At 45.7% G+C, this 22,033-nt stretch overlaps 3 protein-coding genes across 3 annotated transcripts; 1 reads left to right on the top strand and 2 right to left on the bottom strand.

Moving 5' to 3' along the window:
• Positions 1-368: 368 nt before the first annotated feature.
• Positions 369-3,005, bottom strand: LOC311632574 (serine incorporator 4-like; the record flags this gene model as incomplete). The annotated part of the gene is made up of 7 exons (XM_084904256.1): positions 2,875-3,005; positions 2,268-2,444; positions 1,970-2,148; positions 1,318-1,397; positions 1,111-1,204; positions 637-852; positions 369-468 (listed from the first exon to the last, which is right to left on the bottom strand). The coding sequence occupies exons 1-7, from the start codon at positions 2,974-2,976 to the stop codon at positions 369-371; spliced, it is 948 nt and encodes a 315-aa protein (XP_084760382.1). The 5' UTR covers positions 2,977-3,005.
• A 462-nt stretch (positions 3,006-3,467) lies between these two features.
• On the top strand, positions 3,468-4,777 carry LOC311632533 (huntingtin-interacting protein K-like; the record flags this gene model as incomplete). Its single annotated transcript, XM_084904153.1, has 4 exons — positions 3,468-3,749; positions 4,045-4,100; positions 4,427-4,478; positions 4,615-4,777. 4 exons carry the CDS (start codon positions 3,468-3,470, stop codon positions 4,708-4,710), a joined length of 486 nt encoding a protein of 161 aa, XP_084760279.1. The 3' UTR covers positions 4,711-4,777.
• A 1,162-nt stretch (positions 4,778-5,939) lies between these two features.
• LOC311632518 (microfibrillar-associated protein 1A-like) lies at positions 5,940-18,551 on the bottom strand. Its single transcript, XM_084904119.1, has 3 exons — positions 18,335-18,551; positions 6,693-6,782; positions 5,940-6,605 (listed from the first exon to the last, which is right to left on the bottom strand). The coding sequence occupies exons 1-3, from the start codon at positions 18,461-18,463 to the stop codon at positions 6,423-6,425; spliced, it is 402 nt and encodes a 133-aa protein (XP_084760245.1). The 5' UTR covers positions 18,464-18,551; the 3' UTR covers positions 5,940-6,422.
• Positions 18,552-22,033: the final 3,482 nt, after the last annotated feature.

Below are 22,033 nucleotides of genomic sequence, written 5' to 3'. Positions count from 1 at the left end.
TTCTTAGAAACTGTTTCTGTCCATGGGGAGCCTCCCTCCTGTCATGTTTTAAAGTTTAAATAAACACGGTCCCAGACAATCTGACCATCCCTCCCTGTCCTGGGCATTTTTCCTTCTCTCATACCTCTTCCCTTGACACTTTTACGCACCAAGCAAAAAGCACACAAGCATACATGATGCCAGCACTCAGCACTGCCAGAGAAGTATCTGGTGTTTGGGGTTCCATTTTACTCAGGCCAGGCAGACACAGTGTGTGATTCTGTCCTTGAAGAATTACTGAGAAGGGTAGAAGAAAAGTGGTAAGAACAAAACTAAGTATTTGGCAGGAGCAAAAATAAGGTTTAGCCTGCGGAGACCAGGTCCTGTCCTTACCTCTCTCTGGAGGTCGGCTGGACAGTGCAGAGAAGGTCAGGTACATGATATAACAGCTGATGATAGAGGCTTGTAGAAGTCCAGAGCGGGGTTGCTCTGGGTGTAATGGGGGTCATTGCTTTAGTCTACAGGGTAGTAATTTCTACCCCCAACCACACTTCTGTTTCCCCACCCTTTGGGAGAAGCAGAGTTGATATCTAGGGAAACTAATGAAATTTGCTATACTAATGGTCCCCCAAATCTGGAATGTTGCAAGGCATGTACCCACTGAGGCGGATGCAGGGAGCGATGGAGAGGACGGAGAGGAGGCCACAGAAACAAAGGTGCAGACTGAGCAGCATCTTGTTGAGCAGGCAGCCAACTGGGTGCGTGTAGTGGTGGAACAGGAACACTGCCGCCACGCCTGCCACGCTGTAGAATCCTAGGGTGGCCAGCAGCATGGCTAGGAACCAGCGGCAGTCTTGGAATGCACCTGTCTGCCTAAGGGTGGAGGTGGGCAGTGGCTTCGGGCTCCAACGCTTTTTTTAAATTTTATTACATTACCAACTATTCCCCTCTCCCGGAAGACTGGTGTGGTTACCCATCCCAATTGGCCCACAGACTTACCAGATTCCTGAGCTTTTTTTGTTCAGAAGTTTTGGGACCATGGGCCTGTCACATCCTTGGTTCAACCACACTGGGTCGGCTAATGTTAGACAACATTCCCAGGAAGAGCCTTTAGGGTTATGTGCTCCTTACCAGTTCTTATTCCAGGAATGGGCGAAGGCTGTGATAAGCACCAACTGCAACAAGATGAATGCGAAGCCTCCACAGATGCCAATGTAATGCCAGGCTGCACCAGTGGGAAAATGTAGTTGCTCATATTATTACTCCTGGTCTTCTTCCTACCCTCTTTTTCTCAGAAAATCTTTTAACCTATTGATCAGGATATGAAATGGAAGGTACCTGGGAAAAGATGCTCATCAGGGATGCAGAAGGCAACAGCACAGAGACCTAGCAGGAACAGCAGCTTGAGGAGCCAGAAGCTGGTTTGCAGGGGAAGAAAAACAGATTCAAAAGAAAAGGCATAGGAGAGTGGACAGAGTGCCTATCGAGGAAGGCAAAAAAGAAAGCAAAACTAGGAAAGGGGAGAGAAAAGACAGCTAAATATAGAAAAGGAGTCGTGTGAGCGGTTGGTAGCAGGCCCATTGCAGCCTATTCCAAATTCTCTCAGACACCTAAATAACATTTGGACACATTTTACTATTGACATAGGGCTTGCAGATAATCCCACTGTCACCTCCATTTTAGAAACGAAGTTCAGGCCCCAGCCAGGTAGCTTAGTTGGTTAGAGCGTCATCCCATTATGCCAAGGTTGTGGGTTCCATACTAGGTCAGGGCACATACAAGAATCAACCAGTGAATGCATTAATAAACGGAATAACAAATCGATGTCTCTTTCCCTCTCCCATCCCTCCCTCTCAAAATCAATTTTTAAAAATCTTTAAAAAATAAAAAACTACCTGTTTTCTGTCTTTTTACAGTGCTATTATTTCATCTTGGAATTTCCTTTAAGCTTATGTCTACTTCCCTCCCCACCCAAAGAGTACACACAAACCTATTATGCAGCTGTGCTCGACGGCTGGTAGGCGAGTGCAGGTGGACCAGCAGCACAGCCTGCAGCAGGTGGAAGGTGGCAGTTCCTGCACAGATTCGGTACACAGCCCCAGAGCCACTGAGCACTGGGCAGTGAGAGTGGCCAAACAGATGGGCACAAAATCCTGAGGGCATCTGGATCTGGAAGGAAGGCAGGTCATCATGCATAGAGAGGTACCTAATTCTCATGGGTATTCACTCATTTGTCCCCAGCCCCCAATCTGAATCTTGTCAGTGCAACCCTATCCCCTCACACTTACGCCATTAGCCTTGCCCCAGACCCTCTCCACAACTGTTCTTGACAGCAGCAGGCAGCAGACTGCTGAGGCCCCTACATGGAGGATTGTGTAGGATAGGCGGCTACAAGTGGACTCTGTGAGATGAGGCCACCTAGTATGGCAGTAGCAGGTACCGGGAACAGGCCCACAGCAGGACACCTAGGGATAGAGCAGATGCACGGCCAGGGTTTTACATTAATGCATGTGTGAGTTTAAACTAAGGCTGAATTCCAAAATTTGCCCTTTTTCTTCCAAGCTATTTGGGATTGACTTCCATTGACATCAACTAGAGCTTTCATCCTAAAATCTTACTATGGGCAGGCCTGAGCAGACCTTCCTAAAAGCCTAAGTCTCTCCTGGTCTCTAACCTTTCCCCAGACTTAAACATCTGATACAGGGAACCTGGGAATAGAGAGGATTAATGACCAGTATCTTACAAAGAAGCAGAAGGCCTCAGGGGAAGGAAGGCCTATCATCTTTATGGGCTCCCCTGGGCTTTCTTTCCCAGCTTTAGCCACTATTCCCTTCCGCTTTTCAAGATAGCTCTTGTCTAGGAAGCTTTCAAGCCTCTGCTCAAGCACCTTCTCACCTGATAGAAGGGAGGATTCACTCTGACATTGCCGTCTTCACTGCGTTGCTGTGCCAGGCGGAGGGAGGTGCTGGGGCCCGTGATGGCCTTTGCACCCGCCATCCTTATGGCAGATGGAAGGCGGAGGAGAAAATAGCAGCTCTCTTTTGTCCTCAGCCCATTGGACTGCCTCTCTGCCGGGCTGGCCACCCAGTCTAAAACAGGAGGGGAGGAACATCAGGAAAAGAACAGCGGCCTCCAGGATGGGGCGAATGCAAAGGTCCCAGTGAAACTACTTCCTTACATGGGTCCTTAGGCCTCTCCGGCTGTCCTTCCTAGATGAGAGAGCAGTGTGCCTCTGTGGCCTCCAGTGGATTAGCATCCTTAATTGGTTTAGGATTAGACGACCTCAATGCAGCTGGAACAGAATTCCCTGAGAGTGTGCGCGCCGCGGGAGGGTGCTGGAGGGGCTAGGTAACGAGGGGGAAGGATGTGCGGGGGGGTGAGGGGTGGGGTAGGTCTGGGAAATGCTTTGCAGAAAACAATACAAGCCCAGAAGAAAGTCGGCCGAGCGAAGCTCCCTCCTCGCCGAAGCTTCTAGAACCAGAGCATGAATGAAGGCGTGGCCCCGGGACTGCCCGCCTCCTCCTCCCCCCACCCCGGGGGATGTTGTGGGCGTCACCGGAAGTCGTGTGGCGGGGCGGAGCCTGCGGCGGCGGCGCGGTGGGATCGACATGGCGACCGAGGGGGATGTGGAGCTGGAGTTGGAGACGGAGACCAGCGGCCCCGAGCGGCCTCCCGAGAAGCCACGGAAGCATGACAGTGGCGCGGCGGACCTGGAGAGGGTCACCGACTACGCGGAGGAGAAGGAGATCCAGAGTTCCAACCTGGAGACGGTGAGGCGGCCGGGAGCGGAGGGGGCCCCGACGGAGTACCTGGAAGCCCCGCTCTGGGACCCGGGCACGATGCCCACGGCGGGAGGGAAGCCGAGCCGTCACTAGACCCGCGGCTTGCGAAAAGGAGCTTGCTGGTGACTGGGTTAAAAGTGGGCTTCGGGAGCTCAGAATTGAATTAAATAGGCCTCCTGATACACTCGCTCTCGTGAATAATACCCCTGCCTCGGATGTTAATGGATTTTTATATTAGGATTTGTGAGTAGCAGAGCAGTAACTAGGTTTGTCTTTCCTGTAGGCCATGTCCGTGATTGGAGACAGACGTTCCCGGGAGCAGAAAGCCAAACAAGAGCGGTAAGTCTTCGGTACTCAGCCAGCCCTGGAGTCCCTCCTTCCCCCAGCAGAAAGAAAAACCATGAAAAGCCTTGTAACTTGCCCCGTTCTTCAATTCTATCACCAATTCCCTCAGAGATAAAGTTTAAAACTTTACTCTTTTGTTGGTAGATGGAAAGGCCTCCTGGCAACATCTGCTGCCTGCCCCAAAGTCTCCTGGGAAGGGGGGTAATGTTAAGAGGACTGGACTGTTTATCAAGAGTCATTTATTGTATGGTACAACAGGGAATGTCCTTCATGGGAGTTTATGGTGGAGATAGAGGACTAATGCACATGAATATTTGTAGGGAGAAGGAACTGGCAAAAGTCACCATCAAGAAGGAAGATCTGGAGCTGATAGTGAGTAGTGATGCCGAACTAATGAATGGGCAGCGGAGGTTACTTTGCCTAGTTTGGATTGTTTCTTGAAACAAGTAGTATGTTTTGGTGGCACATTAATGCCAGAGAGGTAATATCCTTGATCCTTTTCCTGCAGATGACAGAGATGGAGATCTCAAGAGCAGCAGCAGAGCGGAGCTTGAGGGAACACATGGGCAACGTGGTAGAGGCTCTTATTGCCCTAACCAACTGATTTGTGCTTTCTCAGACCTATCCACTGGATTAACTTATTGCAATAAAGTTGTCTATTTTTTTGTGCATTTTTATCATTTTGGATCAAATGAAAAATTTATATGTTGGAGTATAACTGAATTTAAGTGATTTTTGCCCTCTCCCCTTAAGGAACCTATGTGAAGGATCATTGTAGAAGAGTATCTCATGTTCACATGCACATGCTAGATGGCAGGACAGGCTCATTCATCAGACTAGCTCTCTTTTATTTTTGTATTATTTTTAATTGATTTTAGAGAGAGGAAGGGAGCGGGAGAGAAACAGCGACCGATTGATTCCTGTATGAACCCACAACCCGATGTGCCCTGAATAGGAAATGAACCCTCGACCTTTGGGATAACACTTCAACCAACTGCAGCTATAAACACATTCCCAAAAGAATTTCAAGTTTATCCTCATTTTGGCTGTAGGATAATTCTAAGATTGTATTCCCCTCTGACACAACAGTGAGTTATTCATCATTTTTTTTTTTTTTAATTGATTTCAGAGAGGAAGGGAGAGGGAGACATAAAAACATCAATGAGAAAGTCATTGATTGGTTGCCTCCTGCACACACCCCTATTGCGGGAGGGTGGGGGGCGTGTCTAGCCTGCAACCCAGGCCCTGACTAGGAATGGAACCAGGGATCTTCTGTGATGGTGTTCAGTGACACCCAACCAACTGAACCACACTGGCCAGGGCTGCATTTGTAATTTTATTCTAGGACTTTTTAAGGATTTATGAGGGATTTCCTAAAGGGACATTTAAAGGATGTGAACAAACCTAGGCCGCCTTATTTTTTCATGCAATTGAGAAGTAGCCTTCCTGCTGGTTAAATGTCATTTCTGATAATCACTAGAACTCCTTATGCTCTCATGTACTTGGTAGTTATGTAGTAAGTGTTAAGTGGGAAAATCATGAATTTAACTTGAGCACAATGTCACTACACTAACTCAGCACTGTGTCCTCTTTGATATATGACCTGGGCAAAGAAGATACTGGTAGGGACTTGGGAGCCCCCATTTTATGGGTCAACTTTTGTTCTATAAACATAAGAAGGCAAGGACAACCATCTATGTATTTGCTCACAATAAACTGGGTGTCACTAAGAAAGTGTGAAACATCGTTTGCCTCACAATTTCCTGACTTTATTTTAGTTAACAGATAGATGCTTAATAGCCTGCACATTATTTTCCAATATGAAGCTCAAAAAGTCATGTGATTCTTTTATTTATTGATATGTAGATAAATGGATTTAAAAAGTACATTCACCTAGAAAAATTGACTCGAGCCAAAATGGTAAATCAGGTTTCAATGAGCTCAGGTTTCCTGTAAGGTAGAAGTGATGCACTGTCCATTTGCATGACTATATTTCTGACCCAAGCTATGGGGCTGGGGAAAAACTTGAAACAGTCCCAAGTAAATTTGGGAAGCCAGAGCAATGATGAAAACGACGATTTCTCAGAAATAATTTTAAGTGGGGGTAATCCTACCTGGATAGTGCTGTTATGTGGGTTTCTCAGCATGAGTCCAAACCGCACAAAGCACCTTCCAAAACTGGGTTCCCCAGTGTCACAAGTATGGCAGTAGGGCCAACAGGCTGGATACACAGCCCATGTAAATAATAGTGAAAGCAAAGGACCAGACACTGAGACTTGCCCTTGTGTCCCACAGCTGAAGATAAGTAGTTGACCTTTAAGTAGTTTTTCGCTTCTTGGCAGATGGCCGTTCAAATACATCTCGTACCCCAGCTGCCTTTTGTTTAAAGAACTTTGTGTTCTGGGCACTCTCTTGGCCCCATGCTGAATCAAAGGAGGTGGTGTCCTGATCCACAAGGTGGGTATACTTGGTACGACCAGAGCGCCCAAAGTTCTTGACCTGAGGGAAGGATAGGAGATGAGTTATACTAACAAACATGTCCCAGCCCTCAATATTACTTTTCTCTCATGTTAAGGTACCCCATACCTGCATGACTTTGGGAAGAATTGTTTTGTTGAAATGATCTTCCAGGGTAGGTGCGCTGAAATCTCTCTTGTATACTTCTTCATCCTCATCCTGTAGAAAAGAGTTTTCAATCTTGTGGTTTTATTTCCCATACATTCAAACGACAAATTTATTAAACTATGATGAGGGGTACAAAGAAAGCAGGAGGGATAAAACCTTCAAGAGCTTACATCTTGATATGACATTCCTTTTCCCCCTCATGTTGTCTTTTTCTTCCTAAGTGTAGACATTTACTGAAGGTTGGTATATTCTCCCAACTATATTCATTCACTCATGACTAACTCTGTTAACAAGCCTTTCAAATCTCCGATTCTGAATTTTTTGTAGATACAAAATAATTTCTATCCTCTTTCTTTCTTTCTTTCTTTCTTTTATTTATTTATTTATTTATTTATTTATTTATTTTTTACATATTTTCTTGATTTTTTTTTATTGCCCCCCTCCCTCCCTCCCACACATCCCCTCCCTCCCCATAGTTTTATGTCCATTGGTTGTACTTATATGCATTTATACAAGTCCTTCGGTTGATCTATTATCTCCCCCTGATATCCCTACCCTCCCCACTGTAATTTGACAGTCTGCCTGTTGCTTTACTTTCTCTATATCTGTCTCTTGGTTCATCAGTTTATAAAGATCTTTATCATCCACCGATGTGTGAGGTCATGTGGTGTTTCTCTTTCGTTGATTGGCTTATTTCACTCAGCATGATGCTCTCCAATTCCATCCAGGTTGCTGCAAATGATGAGAATTCCTTCTTCTTTATGGCAGCATAGTATTCCATTGTGTAGATGTACCATAGTTTTTGGATCCAATCATCTGCTGACGGGCACCTAGGCTGTTTCCAAATTCTGGCTATTGTAGATTGTGCTGCTATGAACATAGGGGTGCATATATCCTTTCTGATTGGTGTTTCTAGTTTCTTGGGATATATTCCTAGAAGTGGGATTACTGGGTCAAATGGGAGTTCCATTTTCAGTTTTTTGAGGAAACTCCACACTGTTCTCCACAGTGGTTGCACCAGTCTGCATTCCCACCAGCAGTGCACGAGGGTTCCTTTTTCTCCGCAACCTCGCCAACACTTGTCGTTTGTTGATTTGTTGATGTTGGCCATTCTGACAGGTGTGAGATGGTACCGCATTGTTGTTTTGATTTGCACCTCTCGGATAATTAGTGACTTTGAGCATGTTTTCATGTGCCTTTTGGCCTTCCTTCTGTCTTCTTTTGAAAATATTCTGTTTAGGTCCATTGCCCATTTTTTAATTGGATCATTCATCTTCCTTTTATTTAGTTGTATAAGCTGTCTGTAAATGTTGGAGATTAAACCTTTATCAGTGGTAATATTTGCAAATATGATCTCCCACACCGTGGGCTTTCTTGTTGTTTTATTGATGGTTTCTTTTGCTGTAAAAAAAGCTTTTTATTTTGAAGTAGTCCCATTTGTTTATTTTCTCTTTAGCTTCCATTGCCCTAGGGGCAGTATCAGTGAAGAAGTTCTTTCGGCATACGTCTGAGATTTTGCTACCTGTGGATGCTTCTAGTATTTTTATGGTTTCCCGTCTGATGTTTAAGTCCTGTATCCATTTTGAGTTTATTTTTGTGTATGGTGTAAGTTGGTGATCTAGTTTCATTCTTTTGCATGTGTCTGTCCAATTTTCCCAATACCATTTATTGAAGAGACTGTCTTGACTCCATTGTATATTCGTGCCTCCTTTGTCAAATATTAATTGAGCATAGTGATTTGGGTTGATATCTGGGTTCTCAATTCTATTCCATTGATCTATTTGTCTGTTCTTGTGCCAGTACCAGGCTGTTTTGAGAACAGTGGCTTTGTAGTATAGTTTGAAGTCTGGTATTGAGATCCCTCCTACTTTACTCTTCTTTCTCAGAATTGCTGTGGCTATTCGGGGTCTTTTATTGTTCCAAATGAACTTTTGGAGAGTTCTTTCTAGGTCAGTGAAATGTGTCGTTGGTATTTTAATGGGGAGTGCATTGAACCTATAGATTGCTTTAGGAAGTATGGACATTTTGATGATTTGATTCTACCAATCCATGAACATGGTATGTTCTTCCATCTCCTTACATCTTCCTCTATCTCTTTTTTCAGTGTCGTGTAGTTTTCCGCAAATAGGTCCTTTATTTCTTTAGTTAAATTTATTCCTAGGTATCTTAATTTTTTTGGTGCGATGGTGAATGGAATTGCTTTTTTAGCCTCTGTTTCTGTAGTTTCACTGTTGGTGTATAGAAATGCCATGGATTTCTTGGCATTAATTTTATATCCTGCTACGTTGCCAAATTCATTTATTAAGTCAATTAGTTTTTTAATGGAGTCTTTTGGGTTTTTTATGTACAATATCATGTCATCTGCAAATAAGGATAACTTTACTTCTTCTTTTCCAATTTGGATGCCTTTTATTTCCTCCTCTTGTCTAATTGCAATGGCTAGTACTTCTAGAACTATGTCAAACAGGAGTGGCGAGAGGGGGCATCCCTGTCTTGTTCCTGTTCTTAGAGGGAATGGTTTTAGTTTTTGCCCATTGAGTATAATGTTGGCTGTGGGTTTATCATATATAGCTTTTATTATGTTGAGGTATGATCCTTGTACTCCCACCTTTTTAAGAGTTTTTAACAGGAAAGGGTGTTGGATTTTGTCAAATGCTTTTTCTGCGTCAATTGATATGACTATATGATTTTTATCTTTCTTTTTTTTTTTATTTTTTTTTTTTTTTTTTATTTTTTTATTTTTTTATTTTTTATTTTTTTAAATCAATCTTTATTGTTCATATTATTACAAAGGATCCTCATTTCTTCCTCCCTCCACCAGGTTCCCACCCTACCCTCTGCCCCCTCCCCATCCCCCATTGTCCTCATCCTTAGGTGCACAGTTTATGTTCAGTCTCTTCCTCCCTCCCTTTCCCCGATAGTAAATCCCTTTTCAGATAGTAAATCTGTTACTTAGCATTTTCTCATATCAATAATACCTCCACATGCCCAATGATACACTTCACACAAAAGACATTTTCAAATAGGTCAACCAGCCTCATCCAGGCCCCACCCAAGGCACTCACAGATCAACACCCCAGCGCTATACTAACTCAACACATCCAGATCTAAGACTTCATCACTTGATTCAGCAGACCCTCAAGTTCCCGCAAAAGTTTCCAGCCATGTCTGAGAGGCAGCCGTGGGCAGGTACAGGCGAGGAGCAAGCTGTTTCGGGCCTGGCTGCTCCGGGCCTGGCCTCTGTTGCTCTGGTTCGTTCCACAACCAGCTGCTCCGGGTCTGGTCACTGCCGCTCCCGACCTAGTTGCTCTGGACTTGGCTGTTGCTGCTACAGGCCTGGCCGCACCCGACCCGGCTGCTCTGGGACCGGTTGCTCCGGTCCCGGCCGCTCCGGGCCTGGCCGCTCCCAGCCTGTCAGCCGCTGCTCCGGGCCTAGCTGCTCCCAGCCTGGCAGCCACTGCTCCTGGCCTGGCCGCACCAGACCCGGCTGCTCCGGGCCTGGCCGCTCCCAGCCTGGCAGCTGCTGCTCCGGGCCTGGCCGCTCCCAGCCTGGCAGCCGCTGCTCCTGGCCTGGCCGCACCAGACCCGGCTGCTCCGGGCCTGGCCGCTCCCAGCCTGGCAGCTGCTGCTCCTGGCCTGGCCGCTCCCAGCCTGGCAGCCGCTGCTCCTGGCCTGGCCACACCAGACCCGGCTGCTCCGGGCCTGGCCGCTCCCAGCCTGGCAGCCGCTGCTCCGGGCCTGGCCACACCAGACCCGGCTGCTCTGGGCCTGGCCGCTCCCAGCCTGGCAGCCGCTGCTCCGGGCCTGGCCGCACCAGACCCGGCTGCTCCGGGCCTGGCCGCTCCCAGCCTGGCAGCCGCTGCTCCGGGCCTGGCCGCTCCCAGCCTGGCTGCCGCTGCTCCTGGCCTAGCTGCACCAGACCCGGCTGCTCCGGGCCTGGCCGCTCCCAGCCTGGCAGCCGCTTCTCCGGGCCTGGCCACTCCCAGCCTGGCAGCCACTGCTCCGGGCCTGGCCGCACCAGACCCGGCTGCTCCGGGCCTGGCCGCTCCCAGCCTGGCAGCCGCTGCTCCGGGCCTGGCCGCTCCCAGCCTGGCAGCCACTGCTCCTGGCCTGGCCGCACCAGACCCGGCTGCTCCGGGCCTGGCAGCTCCCAGCCTGGCAGCCGCTGCTCCGGACCTGGCCGCTCCCAGCCTGGCAGCAGCTGCTCCTGGCCTGGCCGCACCAGACCCGGCTGCTCCGGGCCTGGCAGCTCCCAGCCTGGCAGCTGCTGCTCCGGGCCTGGCCGCACCAGACCCGGCTGCTCCGGGCCTGGCCGCTCCCAGCCTGGCAGTCGCTGCTCCGGGCCTGGCCGCACCAGACCCAGCTGCTCCGGGCCTGGCCGCTCCCAGCCTGGCAGCTGTTGCTCTGGGCCTGGCCGCTCCCAGCCTGGCAGCCGCTGCTCTGGGCCTGGCCACACCAGACCCGGCTGCTCCGGACCTGGCTGCTCCCAGCCTGGCAGCTGCTGCTCCGGGCCTGGCCGCTCCTAGCCTGGCAGCCGCTGCTCCAGGCCTGGCCACACCAGACCCAGCTGCTCCGGGCCTGGCCGCTCCCAGCCTGGCCGCCGCTGCTCCGGGCCTGGCCACACCCGACCCGGCTGCTCCGAGCCTGGCCGCTCCCAGCCTGGATGCTCCGTGCTTGGCTACTGCTGTTCTGGGCCTGGCTGCTCCCAACCCGGCTGCTCTGGACCGGGCTTCTCCGGGCCCAGCCACTCCGTGTCTGGGTGTTCCTGGACTGGCCACCCTGGGCTTGGCCGCCTCTGCCTCAGGCCTGGCTGCCACTGCCCCAGGTCTGGCTGCTCCAGTGCTGGCCATTGATGCTCTTGTTCTGGCTGCTGCTGCTCTGGGGCCTGGCCACTGCTGCTCCGGGCCCAGCTGCCACTGCCTTGTGCCTGGCCACTCTAGGCCTGGTCGCCGCTGTTCCAACATTCTGTCCCTTTTTTCTCCTTTTTTTTTTCTTTTTTTTAAAAAAAAAAAAAAACGCATTTATGTTGCAATGTTGGCTGGTGCGTTGAGTTCTGACTTAGTCTTTGATTTTTCAAGATCTTCTTTGTATTCTTTCTTAAGTAATTTTACTATCATTTGCTCTCACTTGATTTCTTCACATTGAGAACTTCTTTGGTTTCTTCCTCCTTGTCCTGGGAGCTCAGCAGGTTGGCCTGTGGCACCCCTTTGTTCTCCGCGGGCTCCCGCGCTGCTCCAGCCTGTTGCCGGGGTCGGCGCCGCCCAGGAAGCAGCCCCCATCCTTGGCTCCGTTGCCAGCGCTCAGCAGTAGAAGGCTCAGGGGCACCCCCCCCACTGGGGGCCCCGTCGCCCGGCTCCTTGCTGGCGCCCGGCTGGCCGGTGTCCGGCAGGGGCTCCTGCTCCTCGTGGCGTTCCTCCAGTCTGGAGCTTTCTTTCTCCCTCCCACTAGGGGAGTCCAGGATCAGAGTCAACAGACTGTCCTCTGCGCACAGTGTGCGCGACTCCGGGGGCTCGGCCTTTCGCCGCGCTCCCAGGACTCCACCTCACAGCTCCGTCTCCCCCTGCCCGAGCCTGGGTCCCCAGGGACTGGCCCAGACCTGGAGTTCGGGGTGGTCTGGACTGAGGCTCAGAGCTGCCGCCGGAGGCTTTGTTTCTTCCGGCTAGGGTAATCCAGCATCAGAGTCAACATTCAGTCCTCTGCGCGCCATGTGCGCGCGACTCCGGGGGCCCTGCATTTCGCCGTCCCCCGGGATTGTCTCCCCCTGCCGGAGCCTGGGTCCCCAGGGTCTGGCACATATCTTGGGGCTCAGCGCTGCCGGTTCGGGGGTTCAGCCCAGGCTGGGGGTTCTATTTCCTTCCTGCTAGGGAACGCCAGGCAGCACCCAGCCCTCTCCTCCTCTCCGGCTGCGACCTCTCCGCGCGCGCGTGCGTGCGAGCGCGCAGCATGTCTCCGTACCTTAGGCTTTTTTTCAGCTCCTCTGATTTTCCTTCTGGTTTTCTCTCTCCTTCCTATTGTAGAGTTTTCAGTCAGTCGACTACCTGTAGCTCTGGGCAATGTCCACTCTACATTTTAGTTGTATTCCCTTGAAATTGTTGTGAGCTGCTGCGGCTAGGTGTATACCCGAGCAGCCATCTTGGATCCTCCCAAATAAATTCTTTCTGATTTTTATCTTTCAATTTGTTTATGTGATGTATCACGTTTATTGATTTGTGGATATTGTACCATCCTTGCATTCCTGGAATAAATCCTACTTGGTCATGGTATATGATCTTTGTGATGTTCTTCTGGAGTCGTTTTGCTAGAATTTTGTTGAGGATTTTGGCATCTATGTTCATGAGGGATATTGGCCTGTAATTCTCTTTCATTGAGTTGTCTTTATCTGGTTTTGGTATTAGGGTGATGTTGGCTTCATAGAAGGAGTTCGGAAGTGTTCCTTCCTCTTGGATTTTTTGGAATAGTCTGAGGAGGATAGGTTTTAGTTCTTCCTTGAATGTTTGGTAAAACTCTCCTGTGAAGCCATCTGGCCCTGGGCTTTTGTTTGCTGGAAGCTTTTTGATGACTGTTTCAATTTCTTCCCACGTCACTGGTCTATTGAGATTTTTAGATTCTTCCTGATTGAGTTTTGGCAGTTTGTATTTTTCTAGGAATATGTCCATTTCCTCCAGGTTGTTTAGTTTGTTGGAATAGAGTTGTTCGTAGTATTTTGTAACCATCTGTTGTATTTCGGTGGGGTCTGTTGTTATTTCACCTCTTTCATTTCTGATTTTGTTTATTTGGGTCCTCTCTCTTTGTTTCTTGGTTAGCCTGGCTAGAGGTCCATCAATCTTGTTTATCCTTTCGAAGAACCAGCTCTTGGTTTTGTTGATCTTATGTATTGTTTCTTTGGTCTCTATGTCATTTATCTGTGCTCTGAGTTTTGTTATTTCCTTCCTTCTGCTTACACTGGGCTTTTCTTGTTGCTCTTTTTCTAACTCTTTGAGTTGTAGAGTTAGTTCATCTGTTACCATTTTTTCTAGTTTTTTGCAATAGGCTTGTAAGGATATGAACTTCCCTCTCAAAACTGCTTTTGCTGTGTCCCATAGATTTTGGATTGTTGTGTTTTCATTGTCATTTGTTGCCAGGATGTTTTTAATTTCTTCCTTGATTTCTCTGGTAACCCAGTCCTTGTTTAATAGCATGTTGTTTAGTCTCCATGTATTTGATTTCTTTGGATTATTTTTATTGTAATTAATTTCCAGTTTTATGCCACTATGGTCTGAGAAGATGCTTGATATGATTTCTATCTTCTTGAATTTGAAGAGACTTTGCCTATGTCCCAAAATGTGGTCTATCTTTGAGAATGTCCCATGTGCACTTGAGAAGAATGTATATTCTGTGGCTTTGGGGTGCAATGTTCTAAAGATGTCAATTAATTCCATCTGGTCTAGTGAGTCGCTTAGGATTGATATTTCTTTGCTGATTTTTTGTTTAGATGATTTGTCGAAGGGTGACAGTGGGGTATTAAAATCTCCTACTATGATTGTATTGCTATTAATCTCTCCCTTAATGTCCTCCAGCAGTTTTTTTATGTATTTGGGTGCTCCTGTATTGGGTGCATATATATTTACCAGGGTTATTTCTTCTTGTTGGATTGTACCCTTTAGTATTATGAAGTGGCCTTCATTATCTCTTGTTATGTCCTTCACTCTGAGATCTAATTTGTCAGATATAAGTATTGCTACCCCAGCTTTTCTTTCCTTTCCATTTGCCTGGAAAACTTTTTTCCATCCCTTCACCCTCAGTCTGTGTGCATCTTTTTTTCTGAGGTGGGTTTCTTGTAGGCAACAGATGTAAGGGTCTTGTTTTCTTATCCAATCTGTTACCCTATGTCTTTTGATTGGAGCATTTAATCCATTTACATTTAAGGTTATTATTGATAGGTACTCATTTGATGGCATTTTTATTCTATACCCATGTTCCTTCTTCAATTCCTATTTCTTTATTTTTACAGTAGACCCTTTAGCATTTCTTGCATTGCTGGTTTGGTGGAGATAAATTCCTTCAGTCTTTTTTTGTCTGTGAAGCTCCTGATTTCCCCTTCAATTTTGATTGATAGTCTTGCTGGGTACAGTATTCTTGGATTCAAACCCTTCCTTTGCATGACTTTGTATATTTCATCCCATTCCCTTCTGGCCTCATATGTTTCTGTTGAGAAATCAGTTGCTAGTCTGATGGGGGTTCCTTTGTAAGTAACTTTCTGTCTCTCTCTGGCTGCTTTTAAGATTCTTACTTTGTCGTTGTTGTTTGCCACTTTAATTATAATGTGCCTTGGCGTCTGTCTTCTGGGATTCATTTTGCTTGGGACTCTGCGAGCATCTTGGATTTGTGTGGGTTTTTTCTTCTCTATCTCAGGAAAGTTTTCTGTCATTATTTCTTGAAATACTTTTTCCACGTCTACCTCAGTTTCCTTTCCTTCTGGAACCCCTATTATTCGAATATTATTTTGTTTTGTAATGTCCCAAAGCTCCCGTAGGCTCTCCTCCTGCTTTTTAATCTTTTTTTCTAGAAGCTGCTCTAATTGGGTATTTTTTTCCATCTTGTCTTCTAGCTCACTGATGCGGTCTTCCGCTTCATCTAGTCTACTCTTGATGCTTTCTATTGAGTTCTTCATGGTAGCGATATCATTTTTCATTTCTTCTTGGTTCTTCCTCAATTCCTGATGGTTCTTCCTCATTTCTTCTTGGTTATTGTCAAATTTCTCTTCCATTCTTTTTAGCCAACCAATAATCATTATTCTGAACTCTTGCTCTGGTAGGCTGCTTGCCTCTGGCTCGTTTACTTCCTTTTCTGGTGATGCCTGCTTTTCTTTCATTTGTGGGGTGTTTCTTTGTCTTCCCATGGTATCTCTTTTCAGGATGTCTGGTTATGTGGTGTTCTTTCTCTTGCGTTAATTTATAGGTGCAAAATACAACACTACCAGGTACAACACGAGAGGCACTTAACAGGAATGTATTTACAATATTAATAACCTCTAATAAAGGTAACCCCTAGCGATAGGCAAATTAGGGTATAGGAGAGAAGGAAGGAAGGAAGGTAAAAATAAAATAAAGAAAAATTTAAAAAAAAAAAAAGTCAAAGAAGAAATAAAGTAATGACAAAATGAAGTTAGAAAACAGGGAGAAAAAGAAGAGAGAGTAAGAGAGAGAGATAAAGAGAGAGAGAGAGAGAGAGAGAGAGAGAGAAGAAGCAAACTAAAAAAATGGGAAACAAACTATATATATGTGGAGAAAATTGCCATAGATCAACCACTGAGCCCAGCCAATGCCGGTAACAATACTTTGAGATTAATCCAAACTACAATACAATATCCACTATTATTAAGTAAGGTTATGATATACAGAAGTCAAAGAAACAAACAAAAACAGAGGATTTAAAAAAAAAATACAAAGCAACAATAACAACACTGGAATAAGCATAACAATTTCACTGAAAAGCACAAATATTCACAATAATCAACCTTCACTCAAACAATGAGAAAAGGATAGAAAGTAGAACCGTTTTTTTTTGTGTTTTTTTTTTTTTTTTAACTAGTTAATATAGTGCAGAGAGTGATATTTATACACTTGTATCAGGGGTTGGAACTTAGGTCTATGAGTATAGTGAGAGCTTTAGCAGGGGGTATACAGAAAGAATAGAGGAAAAACTAAAGCCGGAAAGGGATAGGATAAACTGGAGACTAAAAGGTTAAAGTTTAAACAGTAAGAGAGTGATGGGGTAAAGGTCGAATTGAGATAGGGTTGAATGATGCTATAGTAGAGATTAAAATAGAATGAAGGTTACTCCCAATGTAAAATAAAGACGAAGTAAAATGGTACTGGGGAGGAAAAGAAAAAGAAAAAAAAATTGCAAAATAGCAGTAGTAATAGTGAAGATAGAGATTGAAAAATGTAATAATTGAAAAGGTAAAATCAAGTAAGGAAAAAAGAAAAAAAATCGTTTCTGAAGTAAAAGATGTAAAAAATGAAAATTAAATAAAAAATGTAAAAAATGAAAATAAAATAAAGAATAGTATAATTAGCATAAAATTGTCCAGTAGAGTTCAATCACTTCCTCTGTTATTGTATTTGGTATGCCTGGTTCTTGGATCAGAGAGTCTTGCAGTTCCCAGCTTTCCACTGCACCTCAGTTTTGTAAGGTAGTCCTTAATTTTAGGTAGGCTATATCTTAGTTATTTGTGTCCATTTATTTTTGATTAATTAAAAGATAAAGAAAAAGAAAAAAGAAAAAAAAAAAAAAAAGGCAGTTTGTAGTTCAGCTCTTAGGTGTCAGTGTTACTGGTTTGACCTCCCAGACTTTGGTTGCTCTGGCCTTCTTTCTCTCTGGGGGCAGGCCCTCGCAGCTCTCCTGGGCTACAATATAGGCGGGGCCGCGGCCGCACTGGGGGCGGGGCCTCGCGGCGCTCCGGGGCGCAGCGCTCAGGGCCCCACTGGGGGCGGGGCCTCGCAGCGCTTTGGTGCTACAATATATCAATAGGTGGGGCCGTGGAGCTCAGGGCCGCTCTGGGGGCGGGGCCTCGCGGGAGCAATGGGGCTATCGCAGCCTGAACTCTCAGCCTAACCACGCAAACTCTGACCTTTCTGTGGGTGGTTGAAGAGCTTCCTTGAATCCACGCGCTTGCTCCGATCAGGGCGCCACAGGTGCTCGATGGACTCCTCGGCTGTGGGTTTTCCAGGCCTCAGAGAAGCTGCTCCCTTCCTGGTAGGGTGGCGCCGCCTTTGCGCCAAGCCCGGAGCTCCGGGAGAAGTCGGGAGTGCTGGCCGCTTGGTCAGGAAAAATTGTCCAGCGGACACTTCCTTACCTTCCTAGAGTGATCCGCTGCCCCTTAGCTGCTAATCAACATTCCCTGAGCGACTCAGATGTTGCTTCTATCTGTTTTGGGACCGGGGTCAGAACAAGTCCATCTGTTCGGTCGCCATCTTCAAGCTCCCAATTTCTATCCTCTTTCTAAAAATAGTTTTAAAAAAGTATATCTAATGCTAATCCAAATAATTTGGAATAAATCACTTTATATAGGATTAACAAGTTGATATTTTGATCTTGGTAAGATGATGGAATTATACATAGTGGTTAGATAATTAACCACTTTTTTTTGTTAGTTAGGCTTAGTAACTTTCTGTCAGCTCAGAATGAAGTGAATTAAACTGTTGCCATGCAAGTATGAGTTCATGTAAAGCTATTTGCAGAACCTATTTTATGCATAACCAAAATGCAAAAGTCAGTTATGAATAATATCTAAGTGATTTTGGTATATAAATAGTCTAGTATCTATATAGATCGCCACCTCTCTATTTCAGTTCCTCGATTCCAACACATCATTTCCTTCTCCTGGGAGTTGGGGCTAAAAGAAAAAATAGTTGCTGCAACTTGTAAAATCCTTTTACCAATACTTTTCTCTGTTGGATTCATATTCTTCAGAGGCTTAAAAAAGCAAATGAGAAAGCTGACCACTGGCAAGTGGAAGTAACATTCCAGAACCAGTTTATTCTTGAGGGGAAAATAGATTTCAAAGCGTCTGAGTTATTTGAGTTATTTCTATTGCCCAATTTTCCCTTTTCCCCTCTTACCATGAAGAAGGCACCCCGGTGATAATACTTCTGTAAGAACTTGTATTTGCCCTTCACAGCTTTGTTGGTAATAACTTTGCCATTTGCACGGAGCTCAGCTCGCCTCTCTTCCTCAGTCAGATTTCGCATGCGTTCAATTTCTGCTTTCTCCTTCTCAAGTCTGTCCAGAGAACAAACTTATTAGTATCATTCCAGCTTCAGAAAGACCTAATTATCAGATTATAACATAGCATTGTTCACCTTTTTTTTGTTAATCCTCACCTGAGGATATTTTTCTCCATTGATTTTCAGAGAGAGTGAAAGTGGAAGGAAAGAGAAAGAGAGAAAACATCGATGTGATAGACACATCGATTGGGTGCTTCCCCCATGGAATCGAAACTTCGACCCTTTGGTGATTGGGCCAACGCTCTAACCACTTAACCACAGTGGCCAGAGCATTCAACTTCTTAAAATTTTTTGTTGCTTCTCACCCAAGGATATTTTTCCATTTATTTTTAGAGAGAGTACAGGGAGGGGAAGTGACAGAGAGAAACATCAATGTGAGTAAAACACATCAATTGCTTGCCTCCCGTAAACACCCTTGACTAGGACTGGGGATCGAGTCTGCAACTGAGGTATGTGCCCTTGACTTCAAACCCAGGACCCTTTAATCTGCAGGCCATACTCTCTAGGGCTATTCAGTTTTTTAAGAGAGGAAAGGAGGGAAAGAGAGAAATATCAGTTGCCTCCCATACACGCCCTGACTGGGATTGAACCCGAAACCTGGGTATGTGCCCTGACTGGGAATTGAATCCGAAACCCTTTGTTGCACAGGATGACACCTCAACCAACTGAGCCACACCAGCCAGGGCTATTCACCTTTTAAAACTCTCGTCATTGCCTGTTAGGAATCGAGTAGGGGTTCAAAAATAAAAAGGCGAGGTGGTCTTCATTATGCTTGCAAGATCAGATATTATGAAGTGCCAAAAGTTGATTCTATTCCTTTTTTTTTTTTCTCGCAATTTAGACATACTGCTATTGCTTGATTTTACAACATTACTAATTCCCCTAAAAAGCCTCTTAGCGTAAAAAAGAAAAAAAAATTAAAATCAGAATTTAAAATAACTGTGCAATACTTAATATGTGGTTACATGTCACAAACTAAGGATTATCATTAATTAGATTGTAGTGACCTTCGGGGGTGGGGAGAATCACAGATCCCCTTTCTCCATAAAAATGCAAAAATACACAAAATTTTGCATACAATTTTAAAGGGTACCTGGACTCCATGACTCCATGAAGCACAAGATAAAAACCTTAGAAACTGCTGGCTGAGGATAGAATCTTCTGTTGATGGTTTCCCACTGTAATCTGGGATTGCTCTTTTAGTCCTAGTAATTTTCAGGAATGGGTATGCAGCTCAGATATGATTCTGCTCTAACTTAGTGAGTGTATAGATTACTTAAATGCCAAAAATTTCTTCCCCTCACAATATGCATGCCCCTTTGCAGAAATGATATGTGAGTCTCAAAAGATCTTGCCAACTTCCACCTTTGTTCTCTTGAAATACTGCTGTAAGAGTGTTACGTAAGGAAGCCAGTCTAGTCTATTGAAGGAGAAGTGAGGCATCCTAGCTGATATTCCACCCAATTACCAGACATGTGAGTGACGCCATTCTGGACTTTCTGGCCTAGTTAATTCTTTAGCTGGATGCAACTATGTAAGAGATCCCAGATGAAACTAGCAGAAGTACTGCTTGGCCTACCCTCAAAATTGTGAGAAATAATAGATTGCTTTGACTTACTTAATTTTGGATTGGGCTGTTATGCAACAATAATAACCGATAACAGTGAATAACTTTTGTGCATCTACGAGGAAAGTAAAGGGAGTATTAGCTGGCACTTTATCATGGAGAAACACTGACAAAAGTGTTCCTTTTTCTTGTTTTTATTCTAAAAGCCACATTCCGAGGATCCAAGATGGCTGCGCCCAGGTGAAGACCTAGCCGCAGCCGCACACAACAATTTCAATAAAATACAACTAAAATATAAAACGGACATTGCCCAGAACTACAGGAAGGTTGACTGACTGGAAATTCTACAGCGAGAAGCAAGGACAAAACCAGAAGGAGGCGCGGAGGAGCTGGAAAAGCCCAAGGTACGGAGACACGGTGCGCGGAGAGGACGGAGCCAGAGAGGAGGGGGAGACGGAGTGCCTGGCAGGCGTTCCCTAGCGGAAAGGAGACAAAACTCCAACTGTGCTGGGTCCCCGACTGCTCTGAACCCCAGTTCCCCAGACCCCGGGGACCCAGGCTCAGCCATAGGGAGCCGGGCTGTAAGGCAGGACCCCGGGAAAGCCGCGGCGAAAGGAGGTCCCTGCGGTGCGCACACTAAGCTCAGAGAAGGGACGGTCCGCTGTGCTGCGGGATTGCCCTGGCCGGAAGGAGACTGGGGCTCCAGACTGCTCTGAACGCCACCTCCAACTCCACTTCAAACTGAACTGAACCCCAATACCGGGCTCATTGGGGGAGAGCACATAGACTGTTCGGCAGCAGGCGAAAATCGAGGGCACCTTTCTCTCAGAGGTACCGGCAGCGAGCACTGAAGGACCCGCATAGGGCGGGGCTGACGGAAGCCAAAGCTGCAGGCTCCACCCTGAAACCTCGCCCCATCTGTAACTGCGAAATGCGACAACAAAATAAATCACAAACAAAAGAAATGGAGGACAAAAAGCGTCTGGATATAGAGTTCAAATCTACGCTTATAAGGTTTTTCAAGAATTTCCTAGAAAAGATGGATAAGACCTATGAGGATATGAAAAGAGATCATCAAGAAATGATAAGGGAACAACAAGAAATAAAGAATACATTGTCTGAAATAAAACATATTTTACAGAGTCCTAAAAACAAAAGGGAAGATCGCAAGAATCAAGTCAAAGATTTGAAACATAAAGAGCCAGAAGACACTCCTCCACAGAAGCTAGAAGGCAAGAGAATCCAGAAAATTGAAAATAATGTAAGAAACCTCTGGGACAACTTCAAGCGAACCAACATCAGAATTATGGGGGTCCCAGAAGATGAGAGAGAGCAAGATATCAAAAACATACTGAAAGAAATAGTGACAGAAAACTTCCCCCACCTGGTGAAAGAATTAGACTTACAAGTCCAGGAAGCGCACAGAACTCCAAACAAAAGGAATCCAAAGAGGACCACACCAAGACACCTCATAATTAAAATTCCAAGAGCAAAAGACAAAGAGAGAATATTAAAAGAAGCAAGAGCAAAGAAGGTAGTTACATATAAAGGAGCACCTATACGATTGTCAGCTGACTTCTCAACAGAAACCATGCAGGCCAGAAGGGAATGGCAAGAAATATTCAAGGTGATGAGTAGTAAGAACCTACAGCCAAAGATAATCTATCCAGCAAAGCTATCACTCAGAATCGAAGGTCAGATAAAGAGCTTCACTAATAAAAAAAAGCTAAAGGAGTTCATCACCACCAAACCAGAATTATATGAATTGCTGAAGGGGGTTCTTTCAGAAGAGAAAGTAAACAAAGATAAAAATTATGAACAACAAATACGTAACTATCAACAAGTGAATCTACAAACCAAGGAAATTAAAAAAAAAAATCTGATGAACAATAGTAACTGTTGAATATAATAGAATCAGAGGTATGGAAGGGGAGTGAACTGATGATTCTTGGGGAAAAGGGGAGAGG

The sequence above is a fragment of the Pipistrellus hanaki genome (genome assembly GCF_964339955.1).
Source record: "Pipistrellus hanaki genome assembly, chromosome: 1".
Classification (NCBI taxonomy): domain Eukaryota; kingdom Metazoa; phylum Chordata; class Mammalia; order Chiroptera; family Vespertilionidae; genus Pipistrellus; species Pipistrellus hanaki.
Note: the sequence above shows the minus strand (reverse complement) of the source record. Positions and strands in the feature narration are given on the sequence as shown.

Bases quoted from the DNA above. Each gene is read 5' to 3' on its own strand.
- LOC311632518 (XM_084904119.1), bottom strand. From the start codon at position 18,463: ATGCGAAATCTGACTGAGGAAGAGAGGCGAGCTGAGCTCCGTGCAAAT. The intron at 6,783-18,334 runs GTAAGAGGGGAA...TCTTTTCTACAG, and splicing joins ACCGGGGTGCCTTCTTCATG to GATGAGGATGAAGAAGTATA. The intron at 6,606-6,692 runs GTATGGGGTACC...TCCTTCCCTCAG, and splicing joins TTCTTCCCAAAGTCATGCAG to GTCAAGAACTTTGGGCGCTC.